The 24,370-nt window shown below is 51.1% G+C and overlaps 9 protein-coding genes across 9 annotated transcripts; 4 read left to right on the forward strand and 5 right to left on the reverse strand.

The window, feature by feature from the left end:
• Nucleotides 1-467: 467 nt before the first annotated feature.
• PpBr36_03977 (uncharacterized protein) lies at nt 468-1,028 on the forward strand (the record flags this gene model as incomplete). The annotated part of the gene is made up of 1 exon (XM_029891144.1): nt 468-1,028. One exon carries the CDS (start codon nt 468-470, stop codon nt 1,026-1,028), a length of 561 nt encoding a protein of 186 aa, XP_029749772.1.
• Nucleotides 1,029-1,866: 838 nt separating this feature from the next.
• On the reverse strand, nt 1,867-2,822 carry PpBr36_03978 (uncharacterized protein; the record flags this gene model as incomplete). Its single annotated transcript, XM_029891145.1, has 3 exons — nt 1,867-2,064; nt 2,134-2,503; nt 2,631-2,822. The coding sequence occupies 3 exons, from the start codon at nt 2,820-2,822 to the stop codon at nt 2,027-2,029; spliced, it is 600 nt and encodes a 199-aa protein (XP_029749767.1). The 3' UTR covers nt 1,867-2,026.
• Nucleotides 2,823-4,960: 2,138 nt separating this feature from the next.
• Nucleotides 4,961-6,423, forward strand: PpBr36_03979 (uncharacterized protein; the record flags this gene model as incomplete). The annotated part of the gene is made up of 3 exons (XM_029891146.1): nt 4,961-5,306; nt 5,383-5,608; nt 5,700-6,423. 3 exons carry the CDS (start codon nt 4,961-4,963, stop codon nt 6,421-6,423), a joined length of 1,296 nt encoding a protein of 431 aa, XP_029749766.1.
• A 153-nt stretch (nt 6,424-6,576) lies between these two features.
• On the reverse strand, nt 6,577-7,396 carry PpBr36_03980 (uncharacterized protein; the record flags this gene model as incomplete). The annotated part of the gene is made up of 2 exons (XM_029891147.1): nt 6,577-6,743; nt 6,826-7,396. The coding sequence occupies 2 exons, from the start codon at nt 7,394-7,396 to the stop codon at nt 6,577-6,579; spliced, it is 738 nt and encodes a 245-aa protein (XP_029750254.1).
• Nucleotides 7,397-8,692: 1,296 nt separating this feature from the next.
• PpBr36_03981 (uncharacterized protein) lies at nt 8,693-10,654 on the forward strand (the record flags this gene model as incomplete). Its single annotated transcript, XM_029891148.1, has 4 exons — nt 8,693-8,833; nt 8,902-9,381; nt 9,480-10,469; nt 10,541-10,654. The coding sequence occupies 4 exons, from the start codon at nt 8,693-8,695 to the stop codon at nt 10,652-10,654; spliced, it is 1,725 nt and encodes a 574-aa protein (XP_029750255.1).
• A 352-nt stretch (nt 10,655-11,006) lies between these two features.
• Nucleotides 11,007-11,333, reverse strand: PpBr36_03982 (uncharacterized protein; the record flags this gene model as incomplete). Its single annotated transcript, XM_029891149.1, has 1 exon — nt 11,007-11,333. The coding sequence occupies one exon, from the start codon at nt 11,331-11,333 to the stop codon at nt 11,007-11,009; it is 327 nt and encodes a 108-aa protein (XP_029750252.1).
• Nucleotides 11,334-18,904: 7,571 nt separating this feature from the next.
• Nucleotides 18,905-19,685, forward strand: PpBr36_03983 (uncharacterized protein; the record flags this gene model as incomplete). The annotated part of the gene is made up of 2 exons (XM_029891150.1): nt 18,905-19,273; nt 19,413-19,685. The coding sequence occupies 2 exons, from the start codon at nt 18,905-18,907 to the stop codon at nt 19,683-19,685; spliced, it is 642 nt and encodes a 213-aa protein (XP_029750253.1).
• Nucleotides 19,686-19,914: 229 nt separating this feature from the next.
• Nucleotides 19,915-20,233, reverse strand: PpBr36_03984 (uncharacterized protein; the record flags this gene model as incomplete). The annotated part of the gene is made up of 2 exons (XM_029891151.1): nt 19,915-20,027; nt 20,050-20,233. 2 exons carry the CDS (start codon nt 20,231-20,233, stop codon nt 19,915-19,917), a joined length of 297 nt encoding a protein of 98 aa, XP_029750258.1.
• A 1,495-nt stretch (nt 20,234-21,728) lies between these two features.
• Nucleotides 21,729-23,027, reverse strand: PpBr36_03985 (uncharacterized protein; the record flags this gene model as incomplete). The annotated part of the gene is made up of 1 exon (XM_029891152.1): nt 21,729-23,027. The coding sequence occupies one exon, from the start codon at nt 23,025-23,027 to the stop codon at nt 21,729-21,731; it is 1,299 nt and encodes a 432-aa protein (XP_029750259.1).
• Nucleotides 23,028-24,370: the final 1,343 nt, after the last annotated feature.

A 24,370-nucleotide genomic window follows, 5' to 3' on the forward strand; every position in this document is an offset into this window, starting at 1 on the left:
AGTTCCATTGGCATTGAGTAATTAACATTGCGATTTTCCTGGCACCAAGGTCCTGTCTTGTTCCAAGGGAACCAATGAGGCTGGAGATTCTGAAATGGCGGATAGAGATGAGCTGGGGGGGGGGGGGCCAAGACGCCAAGATGCGCTTATGCAAAACTCGACCCAGGCCCCGTGAGTGTTTATCGCGATGGAGTTTGTGGGAGGCGCAGTTTAGGTTATTAGGTGCTTGCATGACTGCAATACAATCACGCATGGTTTTTTTTTTTTTTTTTTTATCTTTTTTTCAACTATAATAGCGTCTTGTCGTGCCACTTCTGACAGCCAATGGATCTCGCTTGCCGGCGCACTCCCTCTTTACTGCCTACAAGCTTGCAAAAGACTACAATTTGAGAAATAGCAGCTCAGGCATCGCCAAGTCATTCTCTCCGCTGACGACTCAAAGAAGTCACTCTTTACAATCTGCAAAAATGAGGGTTTCTCAGATCGTTGCCATGTTCGGCCTCGTCGCCGTCGGCGTTGCCCAGCAGCTGCCCCCATCTCCCACCGCCTCGGTCGACTGCGAACCTCATGGTGACCACTGGCACTGTCGTGGCCCCCGCACCACTGTTCCGGGACAGTCCGTGACCGCCAACCCCAGCGGGGTGACCACTAGACCTCCTGCTGCTGCGAGCGCGACTGCAACCTCCAGCCGCCACCATGACCATGACCATGACGACGACGACGACGACGACCATGACGACGATCACGATGATGATGACCACCATAGCGGCACCCGAACGCTCCCGCCGTCGCCCACCGCGTCTGTCGGCTGCCAGCCCCACGGCGACCACTGGCACTGCACCGGCCCCAAGACCGGCAGCGCCGCCACTGTTGCCAGCACCGCCACCGGCACCGGCGCCGCCGCTGGCACCACCACCCCGAGGCCTTCTGGCAGCGCTGCCTCCTCGACCCCAACCCCGGCTGGCGCTGCCCGTGCTGGTTTCAATGCGGTGGCCCTCGCTGCTGCCGGCGCGGTCCTGATTCTCTAAGCGTCTCGGCTTTTGCGGAATGGCAGTTGCAGTTTTTGCTTTGCCCCTCGGCCGGATCCTCGAGGCTTCGAGGCGTCCGGTTCTTATTAAGTTTAATAGTAATGTCCTTTACGAAGAAAACATGGCGAATAGCTCACGGCTGGAAAACATTTCCTTGTATTTAATTCTCTTAGTCTTCTTTATGGAAAACGATACTCACTGGCCTCGCCCGGCAGATGTACAACTCGACGTTGAATTGAAATGCAAAGTCATTTTGCTTTATCTACCTGTAAAATGTCGCTGAGGACAGGGAAAAGTGATAGAGACACAAGATGCGGGGATCGGTCGAGTTGATTCCCATCTCCACGCTGAGCGCACGGCTTTTTAAAAGAGCTTTTCTGGCTAGACTAGTTCATACTTGTCTTTTATCTTGGTATCATCAGTCTTCCACGCAATCATTCCTTCTCAGCTCTCCCGGCGCCCGTCGCTGTAATTGCAAATCCTCGAATCGACCCGGCCCTTGAGTGCTGCCCTTTGGTTTACAGCCGTCAAATTCTCGCACAAGCGTCCGTAGCATCGGTAGGGACGCTGCCATGATGGTCAACGTAATCTCTATCGAGCTCAGAATGATAAGATTTGCCCCTTCATCTTTTGTCCAGATGAAGCAATGTCAGAACAGTCGATGCCAACAATAAGCAGAGTCTCGACGGAGTTCAAACTTGTGTTTGAAGTAGAGACCCTCTTTCGGAAGTTTGAAAAGTCCATCAACTTACAGGAAAAGTCATGATTGGCCATGACAGTGAGGACAGGGACTTTGATAAAGGCCGTGATCGCAGCGCTTAGGTTTCTCGAGTCAGCATCACTCGGCCTGCTTGCAAGTTGCAACAAAGCAGAGAAGAATGCAAAGGGAAGAGTCGTACAATATACCCATGCTCATGACAAAAGAAATGCCAATACGCTCGTCCCTTCTGATCTGGAGATTGCCGACGATGAACCATGATGCAATAGCAAGCGAGAGGTCAACGACGCCAGAATATGCTGTCCCGCACTCGGCTACCTGTTAGAGCAAACGGACGACAGTCCAAGTACCGGGGAAAAGGGCAACAACAAAAAGGGGGTATCGCACCGGTGCTGGCCATGGCCATATCAATATTGACAGCGGACGGCAGGCAACTGCCCGACAGGACGGGGCGCCAGGCCTTCTCGAGCGGCTTGCACTGCGCCCACTGTATCACGATGGTGGCAAGGTGAAGAAGGTTCATCGAGGCAGCCGCAACGCACAGCGCGACGGTAAGCGGTGGCCCGGTCGAGATGCGCACGAGGGTGAGGACGAAGGAGGTCTTGCTTCCCGTGGTGGCGAGTATCAGCATCGTGCCAGCGACCAGGCTGCCGAGGCCGACTCGGTAGCTATGCTCCGCGTCGATGTATCTCCCGGGCAGACCAAACCCGTCGGCTATGATGACGCTAATCTGCACCACCGAGGCCAGCTGGCAGGCCTTGGTTGCATCCCAAAGATGGTGTCAGCTTATAGGGCACTCACACACACACGCACACACACACACACACACACACACACACACACACACACACACACACCTAGGGAGTCATGCTTGGGATACCCACCCATGCTACCCCCAGGACGTAGTCGTCCCACCAAAATCCCCGGCGTGGTCGGCGGCCTTTGCTGTACAGCCGAAGCAAGAGGAAAGCGGTAGCCAGGAGAAAAAGGCACCACACTGTGACGTTTGTTTTCAGCCCGTTGTTCGGGATGATTGGATCTTCGTCTAGCCCTGGATCGGTGTCGCTGCCGGCCATCGTATACTTGCACGGCGAGAACCAAAGACCATCGCAGGCTGCTAGCAAAAGTCTTTTTTTTTTTCTCTTCTTTTTTTTTGCTGTTGTCGCAGTCCCAAGATGGCAGATATACTCTCTTGTCAACGCCAATATCGGGACGGCCGAGCTGACGTGTCAATGTGCAAAGGAATGGAGTGCCGGAGCCATGAGCACGGCTTCCCCCATGGGGCCCGAGAGTTGACAGGCTGACCGCCAAGGTTGATTGCAGGAATCGACTACCATGTTGGGGCAATTGCTATCCGCGGCTATCTCGTGCTAATATTTACTCCGGCGCAGGCCTAACCAGTAGGGCGTCCAAGACCCCATCGATGGCTGAAGAACTAGAGAGGAGGTTAAAGACTGGTATTTGCGTACCTTGGTTACATAATAAATGCCACCCGTACCGCAATGTTTTACTAGCTGCAACACGGCGCTTTTTGATTGCGTCGGCTCCTTCCGTATCGTGATCACTCAGAAAATTCGACTTGCTTAAATCATCCGTGAGACTCGAGTACGCCATGTCTTTGCATCCTTCGCAACCCCAAGCTACCGCTGAGCACAGACCTTGCCGCCATCAAAAGGTTCACATAGGGCTTGCACGTCTAGATTTGTTCGATCGGGCCATCGCCTTGGTAGTCCTTGAAATCGCCCTATGCAGTGTAATGGTTTTTTTTTTTTTTTTTTTTTTTTTTTTTGCTATTTTTAACTCGAGCGCGCTTTAGGCTATGCACAACGTCCCTTGTTATGTCAGGTGCTGTTGGTTCAAGAGAAAAGTCTGCTCGAGTGTAATTTTTAGTGCTTGTTTCCAGTATCTATTCGCCGTAGCAAAACTTATATATGCTGCAGCCTGGAGGGGACCCAGTGTTTTCAGAACGGAGAGCGGGAAGGTATTTCGAGAAGCGCATATTTAATATCACTTTCAAAGCGTTCAGAAATCCAGCCTTTCTAGATCAATGTCAGACTCAAAAGAGAGGCTAATATAATTTCCCCAAAATTCAGTCTATGGCGATATGATGTCTGGTGTATCAATACACTGCTACAGTTGTTCTTTTGTGTTATAATTTCTGGGCCCGGGTTTGACCAAGCTCTGGTGCGTTTTGCTGTATCGAGTCTATCGACTCTCCCGTACGTGGTAGAGGAGCATCCTGGACTTGAACGGCTTTCGATGGGGTGCCAAAACAGAAACTACAGCGTACTTTATCTTGCGGTAGGTCCCAGATTTTGCCGGGTCGCCACGGTCGAGGTTGCTCTTGTGTGGTAGTCGGATGCGTTGCTGAGCTTTTATGAGATTCACAGCGACAGCAGATAAAAGATTGTCACCTCCAGTGTTCTGCTGGCTCTTGGCGCGTAAAATCGCAATAATGCTCGGCTATCACAGCATGAGGATCGTATTCTTGCCTTGGTTAACCTGTCTGCTATCCTATTGGTGGAACTTCCTTGGGCATGTCCCTTGGCGCAAATTGGCGTTCACAAAATGCAATATGACCCTTGCACCTGTTGGTGGTCGAGTCGTCGGCACTCATCACTTTAGCCGTTGGTGCCAAAAGGTATTCTGCCTGCCGGCATGGCATGCGACCCCCGGTTTACAGCTCTTAATTTGCTTGCCTCATCAATCTTGCCTCGCTTCCATGTTCAGCGCACGACAACCCGATCATATGACTTGGGGTATGCGTATTTATAACCACGCTAGACCTCCTCATATCTTCCTATCCTCCGATCCTCCGACGGCTCCACAGTATAGTCAAAATCCCATACCTTGAACCAATCTTGTTGCGGTCGCCATATTAAGCCAAGCCCATATCAGGTCAAGCTATACGGTAAACTTCGTGGGTCGTTCCCGTTGGGCCGGTTTGGCGACCAATTCTAAGCCGCAATGGGTAAATTTTCACGGAGCACGCCCGATTGGCCCACGATTATTTGCTGAGAATTTAGCAGTTATTACCATTATGCAGAGCATAAATCAGATCAAGAAACAATGTGAAGGATGCTGCTCTTAATAAGCCTGTTGTTTCCTGTTCCCGTCTTTTTTTCCTTTTCCCCCTTCCAACCCTCTGTCTCGCTAAATGCAGGGACCTGTTTCTAGCTGCCCCTCTCGGAGAAAGACTGTTTGACAAATTACAATGCGTTCCGCCTTCTTTCTCCCCGCCTCCATTGGCCTCCTCTTGCCCACCGTCAACGCGCAGGCATGCGGACTCAACCAAGTCGCCCAAGCCGCGGGCTTGCAGTACTTTGGTACGGCTGTCGGTGAAGGGGCCGTCAACGAGCAACCGTACATGAACATTGTCAACGACGTCAACGAGTTCGGCCAGGTCGTGCCCGAGAATGGCCAAAAATGGCAGTCGACGCAGCCCAACAGAGGCCAGTTCTCGTACTCGCAGGGAGACATCGTCACCAACGTCGCCACCCGCAACAAGCAGGTCCTCCGTTGCCATACTTTGGTCTGGCACAGCCAGCTACCGGGCTGGGGTAAGTTTGGTCGATGCGGCTAATTTCATTCGAACCAGTTTCCAGGACTGCCACTGACCCAGTCATCACTTTGCAGTCTCTTCTGGCAGCTGGAACAGGCAATCCCTAGAGCAGGTCATTGTCACCCACATCAACAACGTCATGGGCCACTACCTCGGCAAATGCTATGCCTGGGATGTAGTCAACGAGGCCATTGATGACAATGGTGGCTGGCGCGACAGTGTCTTTTACCGGGTCTTCGGCACCGACTTCATTCCCCTTTCCTTCAAGGCTGCCAAGGCTGCTGACCCAAACACGAAGCTGTACGTGTTTTGTTGTGTTGTGTTGAGTTCATTTTGTAACGACGCCCGACTGCCTTCGACTCTCCCACTAACAAGGTTTGTCTGGCTCTAGCTACTACAACGACTACAATCTCGAGTACAACCAGGCCAAGACGGACCGCGCAATCGAGCTCGTCAAGATCGTGCAGGCCGCAGGCGCCCCCATCGACGCCGTTGGCTTCCAGGGCCACATGATCGTCGGCTCAACCCCGTCCCGGTCCGCCTTGACGACGATGCTGCGCCGCTTCACGGCTCTCAACGTCGACGTGTCGTACACCGAGGTCGACATCCGCCACTCGAGCCTCCCGGCCAGCTCCCAGGCTGCTGCCCAGCAGGGTGTTGACTACGCCAACATGGTGGGGTCGTGTCTCGACGTCGGCGCCCGCTGCGTTGGCTTCACGGTCTGGGGTTTCACCGACAAGCACTCGTGGATCCCCAGCACCTTCCCCGGCACGGGCGATGCGATGCTCTACGACGCCAACTACAACAAGAAGCCGGCCTGGTCCTCCGTCTCGAGCGTCCTGCGCGCCAAGGCCACGGGCTCCGGTTGCGGTCCTGCGACGAACCTGCCGACCACTACTGCCGCGACCACCCCTCCTCCCACCAGCTTCTCAACCATTGTCACTTCTACCACCACCAGTGCCCCTCCCGAGGAGACTACTCCGCCCGTCACGAATCCCGGCACGGTGCCGCAATGGCAGCAATGTGGTGGCATCAACTGGCAGGGTGGCACGGTTTGCGTGAGCCCATTCAGGTGTGTGAAGCTCAACGATTGGTATTATCAGTGCTTGGCATGAGCAGGTTTTGCTGCCACAGCCTGTTCCAAGAGTTGCCACGTTGAAGCGTACCGAGTTACACGTATATCTATTAGTCTTTAGGCTCCAATTCCCAAATACCACTTTGAATATTTTTTTTTCCCCAGCCCAGAAAATAGAATAACCGTCTCTCTATCAAGACTGCTGTGTGGGTACCCAAGGCCCTCCAACCTCCTTGAGGTCGTAATTGTACTCCTGATCAAAGCTGCGGCCTGGCTGGAGCTCAAGGGGGTACGTGGATAGGGCGTTGACAAAGTCCTTGTTGAAGTTCTGGAAGCACCACTGGGTGACCATGTCGAGGCCTAGAATTGCTTGTTAGCTGCTCTGCATAAAAGAAAAAGAAAAAAAAAGAAACAAACAACATGGGCATGATAGGATGCTTACCTGCACCTGCACCACCTCCAGTCCACAACTCCCCCTTGCCTTGGCCTTCGTAGACCTTTTCCTCCACCACCCACCGCTTGTCCTGCCAGTCCGCCGCAGGGTACATCTGCTTGCCGATCTCGATGGCGGCCCTGTTGGTGGTGACCTTGAGCCCGGCCAGGTCGACGGCCGAGGCGAGCCAGAGCGTGCCGACGCAGGTGGTCATCCAGACGCGCGTCCTGGGCCAGGCCTCGCGGATAAACTTCTTGGAGGCCTCGGTCTGCGACCGGAACCCGTTGCCGCCCATCAGCACCAGGTCCAGATCGCGCGGGCACTCTTCGTACGTCATGTTGGGCATGTACCGGAACGAGGGCGTGACCTCGGTCGGCGTCAGGGTCTCGGCGAGGTAAAAGATCTCCAGGTCGATTGCGGATCCTTCATAGTCGGCCATGGCGGGGCTGAATTCTCGCACCGCGCGGACGTACTTGCGCGACAGGTTGCCGATTATGTCGATGCCCATGATGTCGGACAGTTGGACGCCCTCGAGGAGGACGGCCATGCGGAAAGGGTTTTGAGGGGTCTGCGCAGACATGTTTTTTTTTTTCTAGATGAATTGGTGGATGGATGCGTGCTTTGGAATTGATTGTGGGAGTTGGTTTGCTAAATGAATCTGCATTTTCCTTACTCGAAAAAAAAGACCTGGAGGAGTTCAAGCTTTTTATACCCATTATCTTCCCGGTGAGGAATATGCAAAATGTTGTATGACCCGTCAACGATCGGAATTTACAAAGGTGCATGGATGTTCCTCTTTGCTGCAGTTCCGCGTTTATTTGACCAGTCCATCTGTCTTAGCAGCGAATTTGATTGAGCCCTGCACGTTAAACGCCGAAGGCTGTCGGGGCTTTCAACCCCTGTAGGCAAACTTAAAAAAACTTTCGCAACCCAAAGTGTTTTCTATAGATGGAAAACACCGCTCACATTTTCTTTGACGGGGAGGTAAATGGTTGATTAAAAGAACTGTTTCTAGGCGCTCAACTCTGCTCGATTTTAAACGCATCTGAACCAGAAAACAAGAGATAAAAAATAGAAGAAATGCTCACACCGGTTTGTATCGGACCATGCATATCTACCTACCATGCATGATATATGGTAGCAAAACAAAAATTGCACTGACCGGAAATCGAATCCGGGGCCAAAGCATTATCCTGATCGGGGACCAAGCCACTTTCATGGGAAGCTTCGATGTTACCATTACACCATCAGTGCTTGGGAAGGAACGCAGATTTTGTCATTATATATGGTGCTGCTCAAACGCGTATCAACAAAGCGTCTTCCAGCAAATGTCTTTATTGTTATAAACCTGCCCGACTTATATATTTAGAGATAAAGACACACTCACTCATTCTTTAATCCTATTAAGCTGCTCATTGTATTTAGATACAGTTGTTTTTATTCTGTTCAGTGGAACAGCGACAGCGGCATTTTATGGGTCCTCAATTTGGAGCCCCACTCCACTTACCCCAATCTCAACAAGGCAGGCTACTGAAGCTATGCCGCCGACCTGCGTCCAAGTTTGTCTGATCCCCAATGGCGTACCAAGCTTCCGCCTAACGTTGCGTATCACATCCAACTTTGGTAATTGACCGTTGACTTATCTTGACGATGAATCACTTGGGACTTTCTTGCCGGCGAATGCAAGGCCATTCCAGCGCCGCATCCGCAACAATGCATTGCAGAGGCTCGTCCCGGGCAGCAGCAGGCATGTTGCGTAGGCCTGCGCATCTTGATCTTGTTTGAAACGGCTTCTACTCCCAGCTCGGCCAACTATCGAGTCGCGCTCCATTTTTGCTCGCACCAGTTAAACAAGGAAGCCTACCGTCAGTACACCATGGCTACTGTTCACAGCCGCAAGTACCACGTTCGCGACCTGGCGACACGATCCGTCACTCTGCTCCCGGCCCAGGCCCAGGTGGTTCGAGACGTCAGCGATGTGCCTCTCAAGCTACCGTTCAATCCGCAACCCGCTGCTGTTGGTTTCTGGAGATGCTGACTGAGACGGATCCTCCCAATTGCACTATATATCCAGGCGCTAATCAGATCACCATCGTGGGTCTGTCTCCGACCGTCGACGAAGACTCGATCAAGGTGGAGGGCACAGGCTCAGCCCTCATCACCGACATCACCATCAAGCTCCTCCCCAACCGCGACGTTTACGAAGACATCTTTCCCGACGAGGATGACGACTCCGACGAGGACGATACCGATTCAGAATATGAAGGACCAGCGGAAAGCGTAGAGTACAAAGACGCCGAGGCAAAGCTGCAAACCCAGCGCAAGCAACGGGAGGCCGTCCTAGCAGTTGAACGCATCTTCCAAGACCAGCAGAATAGTGCAGCGATGCGACTTGAGTTCCTCAATTCCTGGGGCAAGTCGCTTGACCGCAAGAACTGTCCCGACATTGATCAGGCTCTGCAGACCTACAAGCAAGAGCGGGAAAAGTTGGCAGCGGAGTCCAAGAAAGCTTCTGACGAGCGGCGAGGATTACAAGCCGTCCTTGAGAGCCTACGTGAGGAACAGGTACGACTGGAAAAAAAATAACAAACAAAGAGCGCGCCAAGGCACTCAAGGAGTACAACAAGCAGCACAAGTCGAGAGTCCAGAAGAAACACAAACAGTCCCTTTTAAATCTTGAGAAAGAAGCCGAGAGTGTGCGCCAGCGCGGGGAGCGCATGCTGTTCTGGCCCATAAAGTGCTACACGGTTCTTGTCACGCTGGAGGTCGTGGGCAAAACGCCAGGCTCGTCAAGACGGAGCTCCTTGGCTAGTGACACTGCATCAGTCGCAACCGACAAGACCAGTGGCGAGTTGGGTGATGCCATGCTAGAGACGACCTGCAGTTTGTCCTTGTCTTACTTGACCTCATGGGCCTTTTGGGCCCCATCGTACGACCTGGCGTTTTCGACAGCCTCCAACTCGGGGAGGCTATACTTTGACGCGCAGATCACCAACCAAACGTCTGAGACGTGGGAAAACTGCAAGATGATGCTCTCTACCAGCCGCACCGCTTTGTGTGGTGCCGGCAGTGACGTACCCGAACTCAAGCCATGGGACATTCGACTTGCTCCCAGATCCAAGAAGTGGGATGATGCGCTCGACAGTCAAGAAGAACGAAGGGCTCGCATGATTGGACACAAGCCTGCTACAAATACAAAGTTAAATCGCGATGAGCTGTTTGGGGAGGAGAGAGAGACATTTGCCTACGCAAGAGAAGAAGAAGAAGAAGAAGAGGGCTCCAATGACCAAGAATTTAGGCTCTTTGATGAACCCACTGTTCGGGATGCCGATATGGCGTTGAACTACCAAGAGCCCAGTCCGCTGCCAATCTTGGAGTTTCAAGAGCCCTCATTCGAGGAGGCCGGTCTCACGGCCACGTACGAGCTGCCCGGGCAAAAGACTCTGGCACCGGCACCTACTGCCTCCAAGTCCCGCATTGCTACAATCGCATTTGCCAATGTCGTCTTCTCCCACACGGTGGTGGCCAAGTACAAGCCGGTCATGCTCTCGGTGCTCGACCAGGTCCCCGTCAGCCAGGACGAAAGACTGCGAGTCGACATTGCCTTGCCTCGTGGGCTGCTCCCGGGCGGAAAGGGAGTTCCTGCCGGGGAAGTTGCGGTTCGCGATGGTCCCCCAGCGAGAAGGGCGACAGGACGTGGGGTCGGGCGGTGGCTGTTCTCAAGCAAAAGGGCGAGATCGTATGGGATGTGACACTCAACCCCGGGAAAGGGGTGGAGTTGTTGCTCGAATATGAAGTGGCTTGTCCTGCCGGCGAGCATGTTGAGCAAAAGTTTTGAGCCGCTTTGTGGGTCTGTCGTTATATTTTGTCCTTGATCCTACCACATGCGTCTAATCACATCGATGCAACACCTGAAATAGTTTACTACGGCGGAACTGGCAGTAACACATTTCATCGACTTTATTCATAGTGTTCCTATATAAAGGATCCCAAACACCCCAAGTATGCTTGATGCCTCTGAATTGCATGCATGCAAAAATGAATGTGAATGAATAAACACGGCCTGAATCACCAATACAACATCCGACAGTAGGTAGATGTGACAGACCTGGACGCCACCATCTCAGGGTCTGGACGTCCGGAACGCAAACCAAACATGCGTTTTTTTCTTTTTTCTTTTTCTCTCTCTTCTACTCCTTCGGCTTGGGGGTGAACCTGACAAAGCCCCTCTCGATCCTGCCGCCGAGATTCTTGGCCATCCTCTCGAGCGGCAGGCGGTTGTCGATGCGCTTGACGGTGCGCTCGACGGGCGGCTTGACGCGCTGCATGCCCCGCTCGGCGGCCGGGGTGAAGAAGCCGATGTTGCGCTCCCAGCGGGGTGCCCAGCGGACGGTCTGGGAGGCCAGGCGCTCCTCGGCGCCGGGCAGGACCATGTAGAGGGGGGCAAAGACGGAGACGCCGGCGGCGCCGAAGCAGAGGACCTCGGAGGTGCGGGCTGTGGGGATGCGGACGGGCATTTTTGATGTGTGTGTCTCTGTGTATGGTCAGTGATATTGTTGAAGAAAAAGGACGATTGCCGATGACTGTGACTCTCTGTGAGAGAAAGGGAGGGGGAAAGTCTTCTCTCGTGGATGAAGGGAGGACATATAGATAGATTATAGATAAATAGATAGATAGATTGGGGAGATGTTGCTCTAGGTCAAGAGTCTAGTTTGAAAAAAAAAAAAAAAACCAACGGCCAGCACAACAACAGATGTACTGAGCAAGGTTCCTAGCTCGACGCAACGGTCTGCTAGGTCTCCCAAGACAGTTATCGTGGAATGGGAAAATGACAACCGGCGTTTGAATTTGGGCTAGTTACGTGATGGATGGAAAGAAATGCCAACTCACATTCTTTGCTTGATTGGAGGTGTGATCTGATGTGAACCGTCGGCCGATGGAATTGATTAATCACGGCTGAGTCGAATGTGTGTGGTAGGTTGGAGAGGATAGAGGGTACGCATGTGTGACAAAGAGGATGGGCATTCCTTTTATGGGAGGGAAGAATGAAGGGGCCTCTTGTGCTTTGGCAGCTGGCTGGTCACCTTCCCCCCCATCCATCCAAAGCCAATGTACCTTAGGTTCGGAGGTACTAAAACTATTGGATGTCAGGGAAACGTACCCTACCGACCTAAGGCAGGCTTGTCTAGTTCCTACTCATACGACTACCACTATTACTACTACTACTACCACTACCCGGTACATGCTTTTCGAGGAGTGGCGGGCACACGAGCAATGCCCAAGCCTCCTCCTCCAATTCACTTAGCATTGATTGTTTGTCACATATCCCTGCTCATGACGGCTTAATCTGCCAGCTGCAAAGTAGCAGCCCCCTTCATCTACCCACCTTGGCTGCCACTGAAGATGGCGATGGGCATGGAAGAACCTGATCGAAAATGCAATTTACCATGGCATGAAGTGGGCGCTAGTCAACCAACTAAATGAAAAACAAAAACAAAAACAAAAACAGATCAAACGCGAGTAGGGTACCTTGGGAGGTACTCGTGTAGAGACGAACAGCCAAGCATGGCACTCCAGACATGCCCCAGGAGCAGCTGGGAAGCGGGGTAAACAAGATGGAAATGAGCAGAGGCGTCTGAGCCATGGCTCCAAGCACCAATCACGACACGCCTCATACGTCAAAAGCACCCCAGGATCAGCACACATCTCATACACACCAATATACAAACGGGCGGAACTGCAGACGGCCGGACGGTCATCCTGCGGGCCTCAGACCACACCCACCCTCACACGCAACGAACGCACTCAACCCACATTCCGCCCAATTTGGTGTGTGCAAAAGGGAGGACGACCATTGTGGCAGTTACGAGTCCTGCATCCAGAGGAGGAGGACGAAACCGATGTTGCACGATTGCGACTTGTCATGCTATTGATAAAGAGATGGAAGGCTGAAATTTCGGGGGGTTTTTTTTTCTTCTTTCTTTTCTTTTCTTTCTTTTCGGTGTTTGGCAACCATGTTGTTCAATGATGAGACTAAACTTTCCTAGGCTGGTCAAGAACTCGGCAATTCAGCACTGGCAGTGGAGAGTCAACGATGCGGGACCCTTTTTTTTCCTGCGCTAGGCCCCACTAGCCGGTTCTATTTCCCCCTTTTTCCCCAGGCTTTAGTGGCTTTGGGTATCCACAAAGATCCGCCCATAATCCGGGGGAGGGGCGGCCTCCCGCCCTGCAGTGGGCACGATCCCGCCTCGCTTGAGTTGACTCTCCACTGGATGGGGACAAGATGTCGACGACTCTGAAAAGTCGAGGCTGGAGAATGAGACAGAGTCGAGCGGTTAATTTTTTTTTTTTTTTTCGGTGGCTCATGATGATGGCATGAGAGTGTAGAAGCAGGAATGGAAAAAAAAGCAATCAAATAGAAAAGCAAGGTCATGGATCGTACGACGGTTGCCCTGATTCATGCGCTACCCCGCACTTCGTCAGCCATCAAGACTTGTTGCGGGGGATGTGCTGGCTACTAGCATATTGTATTAGCCTGCAGCCTGGTCTGATCTCGTCCTTACCCTCGAGCTGTGTCTCTGCCGCCGGTCTGGGGGGTTTTACCAGCTCAGAACCTGGAACCTATCAGTCCAGAATCTCGCCAACGCCAGAGGCGCAAGCGAGTGTCTCGTCCAAATTAGTCACCCAGCCGGTCCCTTTGCCACCAACTCAACCTTCTCTACTGGCACGTGGTCCTTCAAGCGCTTTGAATGCGATGCATTTTTTGCCACCGACCGTTCTTCAATCAAAGCTTGGGCATCACCAGGGTTAGGGCTGTAAAGCCAAACTTTGGGTTTTTTCCCCTTTTTACCTGGGCGATGTGAGTCCTCGTCTTGAATGACAATACTACTTTCTGGGCGACAAGATGTTAGAAAAATAGCCTCTTGTGTCCAGGATGACCCTCTACGGGAGAGATTCCCAGAAGAAGCTACTAGCGCTCGATAGAAATCTTGTCGCCATCCTCGAACCTAATTATGACACCTCCAAACCTTCTTACCCTTTCTTTCTATCACGTGGTGCGCAGGCACTCTGCGGGTCAGCTCCTCCCGCCACAGTTGAGGTAAGGACCTCGTGTGATGCGTGGCAGGTCTTTTACGTGGCCGTGCCAATCGGCGCCTGATACGTCCATGTTGGTGTGTAATCAACTTTGGATATAAAATAGTAAATCATCATCAACTGCCATTTTTTTAAAACAAGTTTCGGAGTTTTAGCCGTGTGATTGCCGGTCAAATACCCATTTTGTAAGAGGTTGGTCGTTTGTATAAAACTCCTCCTGTGTGAGGCAATGCTGATGGCCCGATACCGTCAGCGCAAAGCGACCAGAAATGCTCCGATGGCTGCCCGTGGAACCCCTGAGGACTATCCTGGAAATAGTTGTGTGCAGATAGAAGGTGTTCCGAGGTCGGTGATTCGAGACAATCAAAACCGCGGAGTCAACTTGGCAGCCTGCTTTGGTTTTCCTCCTGTCGCCTGCAAGGTATAGATACCGGTGGCGATAGTACTCCCAACAAGTGGCCATAACGTTGGGCTCCACATCTCCGACCCCCCTAAAGTCCGGCCCCCTTGAAAAATGTAACGACGAAATACCCCTTTTATAAACCGATTTAAATGTAAACCTATCAACGCACAATAATACAATCATTGTCAGGCTCTCCCGGTTCGCTAACCTCTTCTCCATCGTTCAAATCCTCTAAACAGTCCCTATTATTTTCCTGTGCTTCATAAACGTTTTTTTTGCTGACCAAAAGCTCGTTGGGATCCGGAATTACCCTTTTCCTTTTGACCGGCCGTACCGCCTCCAATTTTGCTTTTAACAAACTGATTTTTTGCTGAGCTTCAGCCAATAAGATATCCTTGGTTTCGAAGCTTTTTTGGACTTTTGCAAACAAAAGCCGTGAAGTGGCGTTACTTTTTTCGGACCGGGAAATTTCCTGTAGTTGAAGTCGAATATCTCGGGTCGTTTTAGGGGTTTTCCAAATAAGTAAAGATTGGTCGTTAATTTTTTGGTTTGGGCTTTCCGGTGTTTTATCCCTTTGGAAGCCGTTATTTCTACCTTTTTCGACGTTGGCGTTGCTATTTTCTAATAAAAACGGGTTTAAAAGTGGTTTTGCCAAGTTCACCGGCCATAACCCCGTCGTACGCCAACCAGATTGAATGGTTTTTGCTATAAATGCTTTTGATCTGGCTTTTCGATAGCAAAGTAGAAAGTTTCGTTTCCCAACAACCGTTGAACAGCAAAACTGGTTTACAAATCCCAGGTGACGTCGATAAGCTTCCTTTAACGGCCCAAAAACCGATAAATCCAACGGTTGAAGAACGTGCGACGAATGAGGAGGTAAATATAAAAGCTGAATATTATTTTGGAGGCAAACAAGCATAAACTCGTCGCTGACGTGTGATCCGTGGCCGTCGAGAACTAATAAACGCTTTTCAGGAGTTAAAGGTTGGGTATTTGGAATAAACACCTTTTTTAACCATTCGATACCTGTTTCATTATTTGTCCACCCGTTTTCTGTTGCATGAAATTGCCAGGTATCGAAAGGACTTAAATCAGCTGGAAACCATTGTTGCTGTACGTTTTTCCCCTTAAATATAACGAGGGGAGGTATAACAGCCCCCGTAGCTGATACACATTCGATTATGCTCGTCCAACCCCGCGTTCCAGGCTCTTTTCGCTGTAATGGCCGGATTTTATTACGCCCTAACACCAGGCCATTAGATCCTTTGCCTTCCATTATACCTGTTTCGTCCATATTCCAACGGTTGGCCGGTTTTATAGTATCGATAACGGGATTTTTCAAATAGGACCACCAAGATTTAATTACCTCGGTTGTAGCCCCATTAACCCGGGCATTTTCTATTCGCCGGGGCCTTTGGGTTTTCAAAATTGGATATCGGGCTATAAAACGGCTAACCCAATGTTTCCCAAGGCTTTTTCTTTCTCCGGCGGCCTGAAGAATTCGTTCCGCAAAATAGCGTAGTTCTTGATGCGTTGGCGGAAGGCCTAACGCGGCCTGCGCAAGTACCCAATCTGCCAAATAGGTCTCCTGCTCCTGTGAAAGCCTTTGACAAAATCTTTTCGCTTGTTGAATTGACTGGGCCCCCTTTAAACGATCGTGAAGGGTACTCCGAGGAATACCCCATTTTTGCGAGGTTTTGTGAACTGATTTGCCATTTCTTATGTCAGAAATGGCAGCAAGAAGCTGATTTTCAGTGTACTGTTTCATTGGAAAGTTTGGAGCAAGAATCTTCAAAATGCAAGTTCTAAAGTGAAAAGTTCGTCTAGATATTTATAAAATAAAACAAAGGGTTGACGTGGCTGAGTAGATATTTTTAGGGGCCGGACTTTAGGGGGGTCGGAGATGTGGAGCCCAACGTTAGACGCAAGCGAAGCTCTGGCTGCCCTGGATATAAGACTTTGAAATATCGTAGACGAGGATTTCACTCGTAGCATAACTACCTGGCTTGGAATGTTTTGAAACGACCGGCTGATCACCGTTCAGTTCCCACGCTAAGGCAACAAATGCCTAGAATCACTGTGTTGAACAAGCCAGAATTGCTCACGTCGGAATTTATAGGGTGGCGGACTATGTCCATCTTTGGGCCAGGTCGCAACTCCCGCACCGCAAGCGAATGCTCGCGTAACACCATCTAAAGGTTATTGTCCCCCGTCAGGGCGTCGACTCAGCTTGATCACCTTGTCGAATATCAACCCTTTCAGTGAACTGACTGCTGCCAAGGCTTATAGCAAAAGGTTACAAACCAGGGAAGGTATTGCATCGACTAAGAGCTAAAAAAAAAATGTTTGTTTGCTCTGCTTGGAAGAGAAGGTGGCGGAGACAAACAATATATCATTGTGTTTACGCCGAATTGCGAGGTTTGAGCAACGCGAGAAATGTGTGCCGAGCAGAGATGAATTTAGCAAGATCGGATTTGTACCTGTGGATCGGTGGCTTAGTTGGCGGAATGTATTTGACCAATATTTTTCGATAAACGGCTGCTCATAGCAGGTTCCATATGATCGTTCTCCGTCATGTCCTCATAAACGGCGTTAATGAACAGCATGATAAGTGTTGCATATGGGTTCACTGCCGGCTCCGGTCCCAGGTTACCACAGTCCGATACATTCGAGGAATCGAGACCTTGACCAAATATGTCAGCTACAAAGTCAGTGAAACAACTTTCACCAAAACCTCGCGACCTTCTCTCCTCTGGAAACACCCTGACGGCTCATCCATTACCTGGTTTAGGTCTTTGTAATACCGAACAACTTGTCAATATTCCATCGGAGGAGGAGAAGGAACTGACAAAAGTCAGAGTGCTTGGCAGGAACCACGAGCGTATCGCCAGTGTAGCTACTGCTAGAGTATTGACGCTCGTCTCTACCAAAACGACGATTCCAGTGCCTAAACCGCTCGGGCGTAGGGTTTGTGCAGATGAGCGGCAATACTTAGTTACCTAATTCATCGATTGCATTACCCTAAACCAATTTTCGAAGCAAGAATATTCGTTCCTAGGAGAATGGTATATGTCCAACAGCTTACCGTGCAAAACCTGATTGGAAAACCCGTTTTCAAATCCACTTGAACTCATCCAAAAGGTTCTTTTGCCCCAATTTGCTCAACGGAATTTTCGGCAGCGCGGTTTTGAGGGTTTTGTTATGCTTTTTCAGCGTTTAGCTGCCGATATAAAGTCTGAGTGGGAAAATCACCGTCGGGGAACTTTTCCTTTGAACAAAGCTAAATATGTGTTCCAACACGGCGATTTTGCACTTTATAATTTCATATCAAATCTGCAAATCCTGCAGTTCGAAGCTTTGATCAATTGCGAATATGTTGGGTGTTTTTTGCCAGGAACTCTGGATGCAAATGCCTGCGCTGAACGCTCCTTTCAATTAACCAGTGAAATAGCACAATTCATTCACGCAAACTATCTTGTATGCTATAATAAATTGGATAATGAAGACAAAGCGGACTGGGATAAGATGATTGCTAATGGAGAACTTCCTGCCATCACTTTCAGAAACTAACATAAAAGAGAATTATAACGGAGACGCGACTATAGGGAATCTGCCCGTTCGTGCCGCAGGATGTCAGTATCACAATCTGAATCTCAGGGTTCGCTGATTGAGCAGCTGCGTTTCGAGAAGCTATGGAGGCCTTACCGAGAACCTGCGTTAGTAAAAGCTGCGGCGAACGCAAATCCGTGATGCAGCTGCTCATAATATACAAGTTGAAGGTCATATAAACTAGCCGAGATGAAAAGGTTGAGGCATAAGAAGAGGCTTCTCAAGCCCGAAGACTAACGTTGATGGACTAACTTATATAGCATACGGGGCAATCCATTATCAAAATAGCCCTACGTTACTTACCGTAAGTAGATGTGGTATGGTGTGGGCGTCCATGTCTATAGGTAGCCAACTTGGAATTTTGCCAAGTCTTTTTTTTTTCGCCATAAAAAGATTAATCATTTCATCGTGACCTGTGCTCAGTAAATCAATGGAGGCTCTTCATCTCGGTCTAATCTGCTTTGCAGGCTCAGCGGCAGCATATAAGTTACTCTCAGAAAAGACGATATCACTTTCAAGGGTAAATGCTCGGTGATTTCAGTTCTCAGCCGCTGGAGAACATGTCATACGAGGTTATCCAAGCAGCTCATGTGCGACATAGTAGCTCAGGCTAATCACGGTAAAATTTGGTTTCATTCCTGTTACCGTTCATATGTTGGCAGATTGTCCCTACTGTGGCGCTCTTTTCGCTCCTCGTCTAGCTTTGCTAGTTCAGTACTAATTCCAGTCAGGAGGTCTCAGCCCTAGCTGAAGAATGTAGTGACAGTTGCCATGGACCCTGAATCGACCGTTTTCGGATCGGGGCTGAACCAAGTGCGTATGGGGTTCTGGGCGGGTTGTTACTCTTTACTGTTTCGATTTCCAAGTCCCGGCAAGGACGTCAACAGTTGAAGATGCTCGTCTACACTTTCGCACTCAGCTTTCGTTATTGTTCCTGCCACCGACTACTGTAGTATCAGAATATTAGCAACATAACCCGTAATGTCTACCTCGACGCCTGCTCCTGCTTCTTCCCAGATGCCACCTGTGCCGTCAACCACGGTCACAGTCACAGCCACCGGCCCTTCACAGGAACAACAGCAAGGCGACAAGCTTCAAACTCTCCTCCAGGGGCCCGATGCGCAACAATGGCAGGCGCGTTTCAGCGCAGCCATTGCCGACGTCGGCGGGGTCATCAACTCGAAGGCCCCTGAGAGCGCAGAACCCTTCACCGAGAATCTGTTTGGCTGCTTCGGAGACGTGGGTCTCTGCCTACAGGGCTGCCTAATCCCGTGTGTGGTGTTTGGAAAGACGCATCATCGCACGCGGAAGAATTCCAACATGGAGGGTTACCAGCCTGTCAACACCACAGTGAGTTGCAGCATGACTTTTCTTTTTGTTGTCTTTTTTTTACACGGTGGAGCGCCCAACACTGTGTTGGAACATTTGCTGCCATCGAAGATCGGGTAGGCTGGAAACCAACAGGACGACTAATACCCAAACAAAACAGTGCCTTCTCCTCTGCGGGCTGGGCTGCATCGGACTCTCTTGGATCCCAATGTCCATGCAACGCGCCGACATCCGCAGGAAGTATGGACTCCAGGGCAGCTGCCTCAGCGACATTGCCCTTGCGTGCTGCTGTGGCTGCTGTGCTATATTGCAGGAGGAGAGGGAGTCGGCTTCCCGCGAGCCGTTGGACGACACGCGGACCATGGCCGTGGCGGGTGGCAAGACACAGTACAGCTCCGTGCCTGGCATGAGCTACCCTGCGCCGCCTCAGTGAGACAAAGGCCGGAGAAGAGGGCAGTCATGTTCTTCAAGGGGTACAACGAGCAAGGAGGCAAAAGAGGATACAAGAAGGCGAGGATGAGAGTGCAGATGGAGGCGAGTGGCTGTGCTGTTTGAAATATGGTTCAAATCAAGGCGGTTTTGATATATTTTCTTTAGAAAAAATGATATCACCAAGTCCTCTACCAACAAAATGCCATTTTGAATTCCCGACTTGACGGCAATCAAATCGATATATCGGAAACGTTGATATGTCCTGCCGCCTCAGACGCCACAATGCATTGACCAGCAGCGAGCGCGTGCGCCATGTTTTGTTTCCAGCAAACCCCGACAATGTCTACAGCGTTCCCATGACTTACGGTTAGTGCCGAGGCGAGTTCGGATGATGGCTCGAGACTGGAAGAAGGGCTCAGCGATGGGATGACTGGACCGACGGAGGCTGTGGATGGCCGTTTCCGAGGCCAAAACCGGGATTTGGGTTGCATCGGCTGCCGGAATCCTTGAACCCTGGAAAATGGCAGAGTCTGCGGGAGTCCTGTACATTATGTCAAAAAAAAAAAAAAAAAAAAAAAAAAAAAAAAAAAAAAAAAGTGGGCAGTGTCGCGTTTGAAAGCAACAGGGGAACAGAAAAAAACAGAGCCAAGCTCAACCAAACTGTTGTGGGTGTTGATAATACATTCTTCCCAGAGTGGGCTCGGATCAATCCAGGGGTCGTGATGAAACTCTTGTACCCTTCGTAGCGACTCGTTTGCATGGTACAGTATGGGATTGTTTGGCAATAGACGCCAAGCGAAGAAAGGAGTTTTCTGCCTGCCCTCTCAATATGGCTTCATGATTTGGATAAAATATGCCACATTTGCTGGAGGCCTGCTGACTTCTACTGTACAATGGGTTTTGAAGCAGGCCGAAAGTTAAAAAAATAAAAATAAAAAAGAGTGTGACCTCATTCCGAGCTCGTAGCCATCGCACTCTCTATCAATATAAACCTAGAGTAGATCTAGATTTTTTGATGCGTTGTGGCGGGTGGCGAGAGACACAAGACGGCGATGGCGGACATGCCAAGACTTGTGTGCGGTTTCCAAGAGATGCCGATTGATGCCGAGGGAGAGCAATATGCGAATCCGCATATATTGATCTTCTCGTCTCTCTTTTTTTTCTTTTGCTGCTCGCAAATGGTGATCCTGAAACGACCCACCGCCTAATGCGGCTTGAAACGCGCAACGTTGAGTTTGGGAGGGCCTCGAGGGTTTCGATGCCAAGGGGGACCCTGCCCAGTGATCAGCCCATTGGAACCCTACACATCGGCCCACCAGACATCAGGCCCACCACGTGTTGAATGAGAATGATTTTCTCTCTGGGCGGCCGCCTGTTGCTCCAGGCCGATCATAAGTGCGTGCGTCTTTGATCGACTGCAGCGGGGATGTACTGTACTGTACTGTACTGTACTGTACATTAGCGTGGGTGAACGCCAAGTCAGGTCGACGACGATTTACCAGAATGACTAGTCTAGCAGTAGTCGAAAATGAAAACTGCCGACAAAAACTTACGAGGTATGTAGATAGGCTCAAAAGTAAATTTCCCGACCGTCGCAGTGGAAACAAGTGCGAGTAAGGTCGGATCATCAGCCGAAAAATCCCCCCCCTCTCGCTGTTACCTGGACAGTGCACAATTGTTCTAGCAGTAGCCATGATGGTTTGTTTGTGCCTCCACCATTGAGCGGCTGAACGGGGACCCTCTTTCGGCATGTCCCGCTAATGCTGACAAGGCCGTTGTGTGTGTAATTCAGGATCAAGTCAGCATTGAAAGTACGCAGTATAGGTAATATATATACAGTAACTAAAATTTAACTAGGAGCCCAGCTCAAAGGGGAAATGGAAAGAGAGCCATCCTTAGTGAGTGAGTCCAGGTATTCGGTATTAAATACACATAGTAGACAGTAGATAAAGACAGACAAAAAAAAAAAAAAAAAAAGAAAAAGAAACTGGTATATGTGACTCGCAGACGTCAGGTTGAATCTTTCTTCCTCCTCCTCCAAAGCCTAAGCACCTCCAGCACCACCCAGCAATGCACCGAGGCCGCCGGCACCACCGGCACCCTGCCTTGCGCCGGCACCTGCACCGCCGCCGGCACCTAGTAGTGCACCAAGACCGCCGGCACCTGCACCACCTGCACCCTGTCTTGCAGCGCTCTGCCTTGCACCACCACCCGCACCGCCGGCGGCTCCCAGCAATGCACCAAGGCCGCCGGCACCACCACCAGCACCCTGCCTTGCAGCACCCCCACCTAGTAGTGCGCCGAGACCGCCGCCACCTGCACCACCCGCACCCTGCCTTGCAGCGCCCGCACCCAGTAGTGCGCCGAGGCCACCAGCCCCGGCTCCGGCTCCAGCTCCCGCCCCGGCCCTGTTCCCGGCTCCTCCCAAGAGACCCAGGAGGCCGGCTCGGTTCTTCTTTCTACCGTTTTTCGCGTTTGGGTCGCCGCGGAACGTACCCGAGGCTGGGGGGAGTCCATTTGTTCCTGGTTGAGCAGGCCTCGGCCGAGGAGCCGCGGCACCACCACCAGTCGAGGGGCTGGTCCCGCCAGGCCGGGGAGTAGTCCCACCAGTACCAGTACCAGTACCAGTACCAGTACCAGTACCAGTACCCGTACCAGTACCAGCACCAACACCACCAGTACCACCAGTGCCACCGGTACCACCAGTACCGCCAGTAGCCGGGGTGGTCCCGCCAGGCCGAGGAGTAGTTCCACCAGCACCAGCACCACCACCACCACCAACGCCACCCGCACCACCAGCACCACCGCCAGTCGTGGGGGGAGTGCCCCCAGATTTGGGGGCAGTACCACCAGCACCACCACCAGCACCAGTACCAGCACCGGTAGCGGGGGGACTACCACCAGCTCCAGCACCACCGGTAGCGGGGGGAGTGCCACCAGTTCCAGCACCAGCACCAGCACCCGTGCCACCAGCCTTGGGGGCAGTACCACCAGCACCAGCACCAGCACCAGCACCAGCACCAGCACCACCAGTAGCGGGGGGAGTACCACCAGCACCCGCACCCGCACCCGCTCCTGCAGCACCGGTTCCGCCGCCGGGTGTACCCTGGTCTGGAGCCCTAGCTGCGGCTGGTGGGCCACCCTGGAAGGGACCCGGCGATGAGCCGGCAGCCTGGAATGGTGCTACATTCGACGATGGTGGCGCCTTGGCTGCGTCGAGGGCCGAAGGGCCTTGAAAAGGAGCGACGGTATCGGCCCCAGCTCGCTCGACCAGAGCCGGCACGGCCAGACTGGGGTCAGAGATGAGAGCGAGCAAGAGTACCGTAGTGACTGGTACGCGCATTTTCTTTTCTTTTTTTTTAACTGGGACGTTTGGCTGTGAAACGTTTGATTTCTTGGCGGCTCGTTTGGCCTGCAGACGAGACGATTTGTGTGTGCGTCTTGCGTAACCAACGGTCTTTTGTCAGTTGGTGGGATGAGTAATGATCTCCTCTTTTTTTTCCCTTTTGTTCAGGGAGGCAATATGCCAGAGTTATGCTGGAATAATCAATAGCAAAAGAGAGGGAGAGGGGGGAGAGAGAGAGACAAGAGCAAGTTGTGCTGTCTAACCAACTACTGCACCTCCAAAGTCAAAGAGTCGGAGACACCTTTTTCAAATATATAGCATCACGACCCTCTACACCGAACTGGGTAAAGCACCAGCGCACAGTCGAAAGCTTACAAGTCATAAGAACCATCCAGTTCATCACGGGAAAACCATGTCGCCCTCTTCCGAACAAGAAACGATTGGTGCCTGACAAGACAAAGTGTAATGGCGAGCTTCAGCCAACCGCATCTACGGATGGCCATCCAGCGACGTTGCTGACATGTGCCGGTCCCTCCCATCTCGGAGCATCGAGAACAGGACATGAAAGGTGGAGAGGCCAAAAAAAAGAAACATCATTCAGGTGAGGAAACAAAAGTTGAGATGAAGAAATGTTTGTCGGCAAGGACTGTAAGCTGTGGCGGATGTTGTATCGAGTCTAAATCGAGCAATACGACACAAACACTCAACAAAAAGTTGATAGACAGGAAGGAATGCAAGCGAAAAAGAAGAAGAGAAAACAAAAAATGCCTCAGGGGTAATGAAAGACATCGGATGGATCTAGGGCTATTCTTAAGTTATTTTGGCTACCAACATTGACTTTGGGAATCCAAGAATAAAATGCTAGACTATTTGCCTTTGGCTTTTGGAAGGCTGCCTATCAGGTTGAGCTGACCAGGCTTGGTCAAGAGAAACTACAGCTGAGGAACAGCTCCTCACTCAGCCCTCATCAGTGCAAAGTTAAATCGTCTAACGCTTCCGGTCTCAAAAAAAAAGAGAAAAAAAATTATGAATAGCAAGGTTGGCCATCGCGCCATTGGCCGTCCACTGAGTCGCTGTCACCATCCATTGGACGTTTTCAGGGGTAGAACAAATTAAGCGCAAAAGGGGATAGTGTGTGTGTGTGTAAGTAAGTGGAGAAACCAGTTTCAGCCCCAAGTCGTGACCTTCTCTACCAAACTTCAGTTGGTTTTTTTTTTCTACTCTTTTTCTTGTTGACCTCGTCGTCTCTTGGCGAAGTGTTATTATTATCTTTTCTCTGCGAAATCTTGACGGCAGTGAGTTTTTTTTTTTTTTTTTTTTTTTTTTTTTTTTTTTTTTTC

This window comes from Pyricularia pennisetigena, chromosome 6, assembly GCF_004337985.1.
Source record: "Pyricularia pennisetigena strain Br36 chromosome 6, whole genome shotgun sequence".
NCBI classification, from domain to species: domain Eukaryota; kingdom Fungi; phylum Ascomycota; class Sordariomycetes; order Magnaporthales; family Pyriculariaceae; genus Pyricularia; species Pyricularia pennisetigena.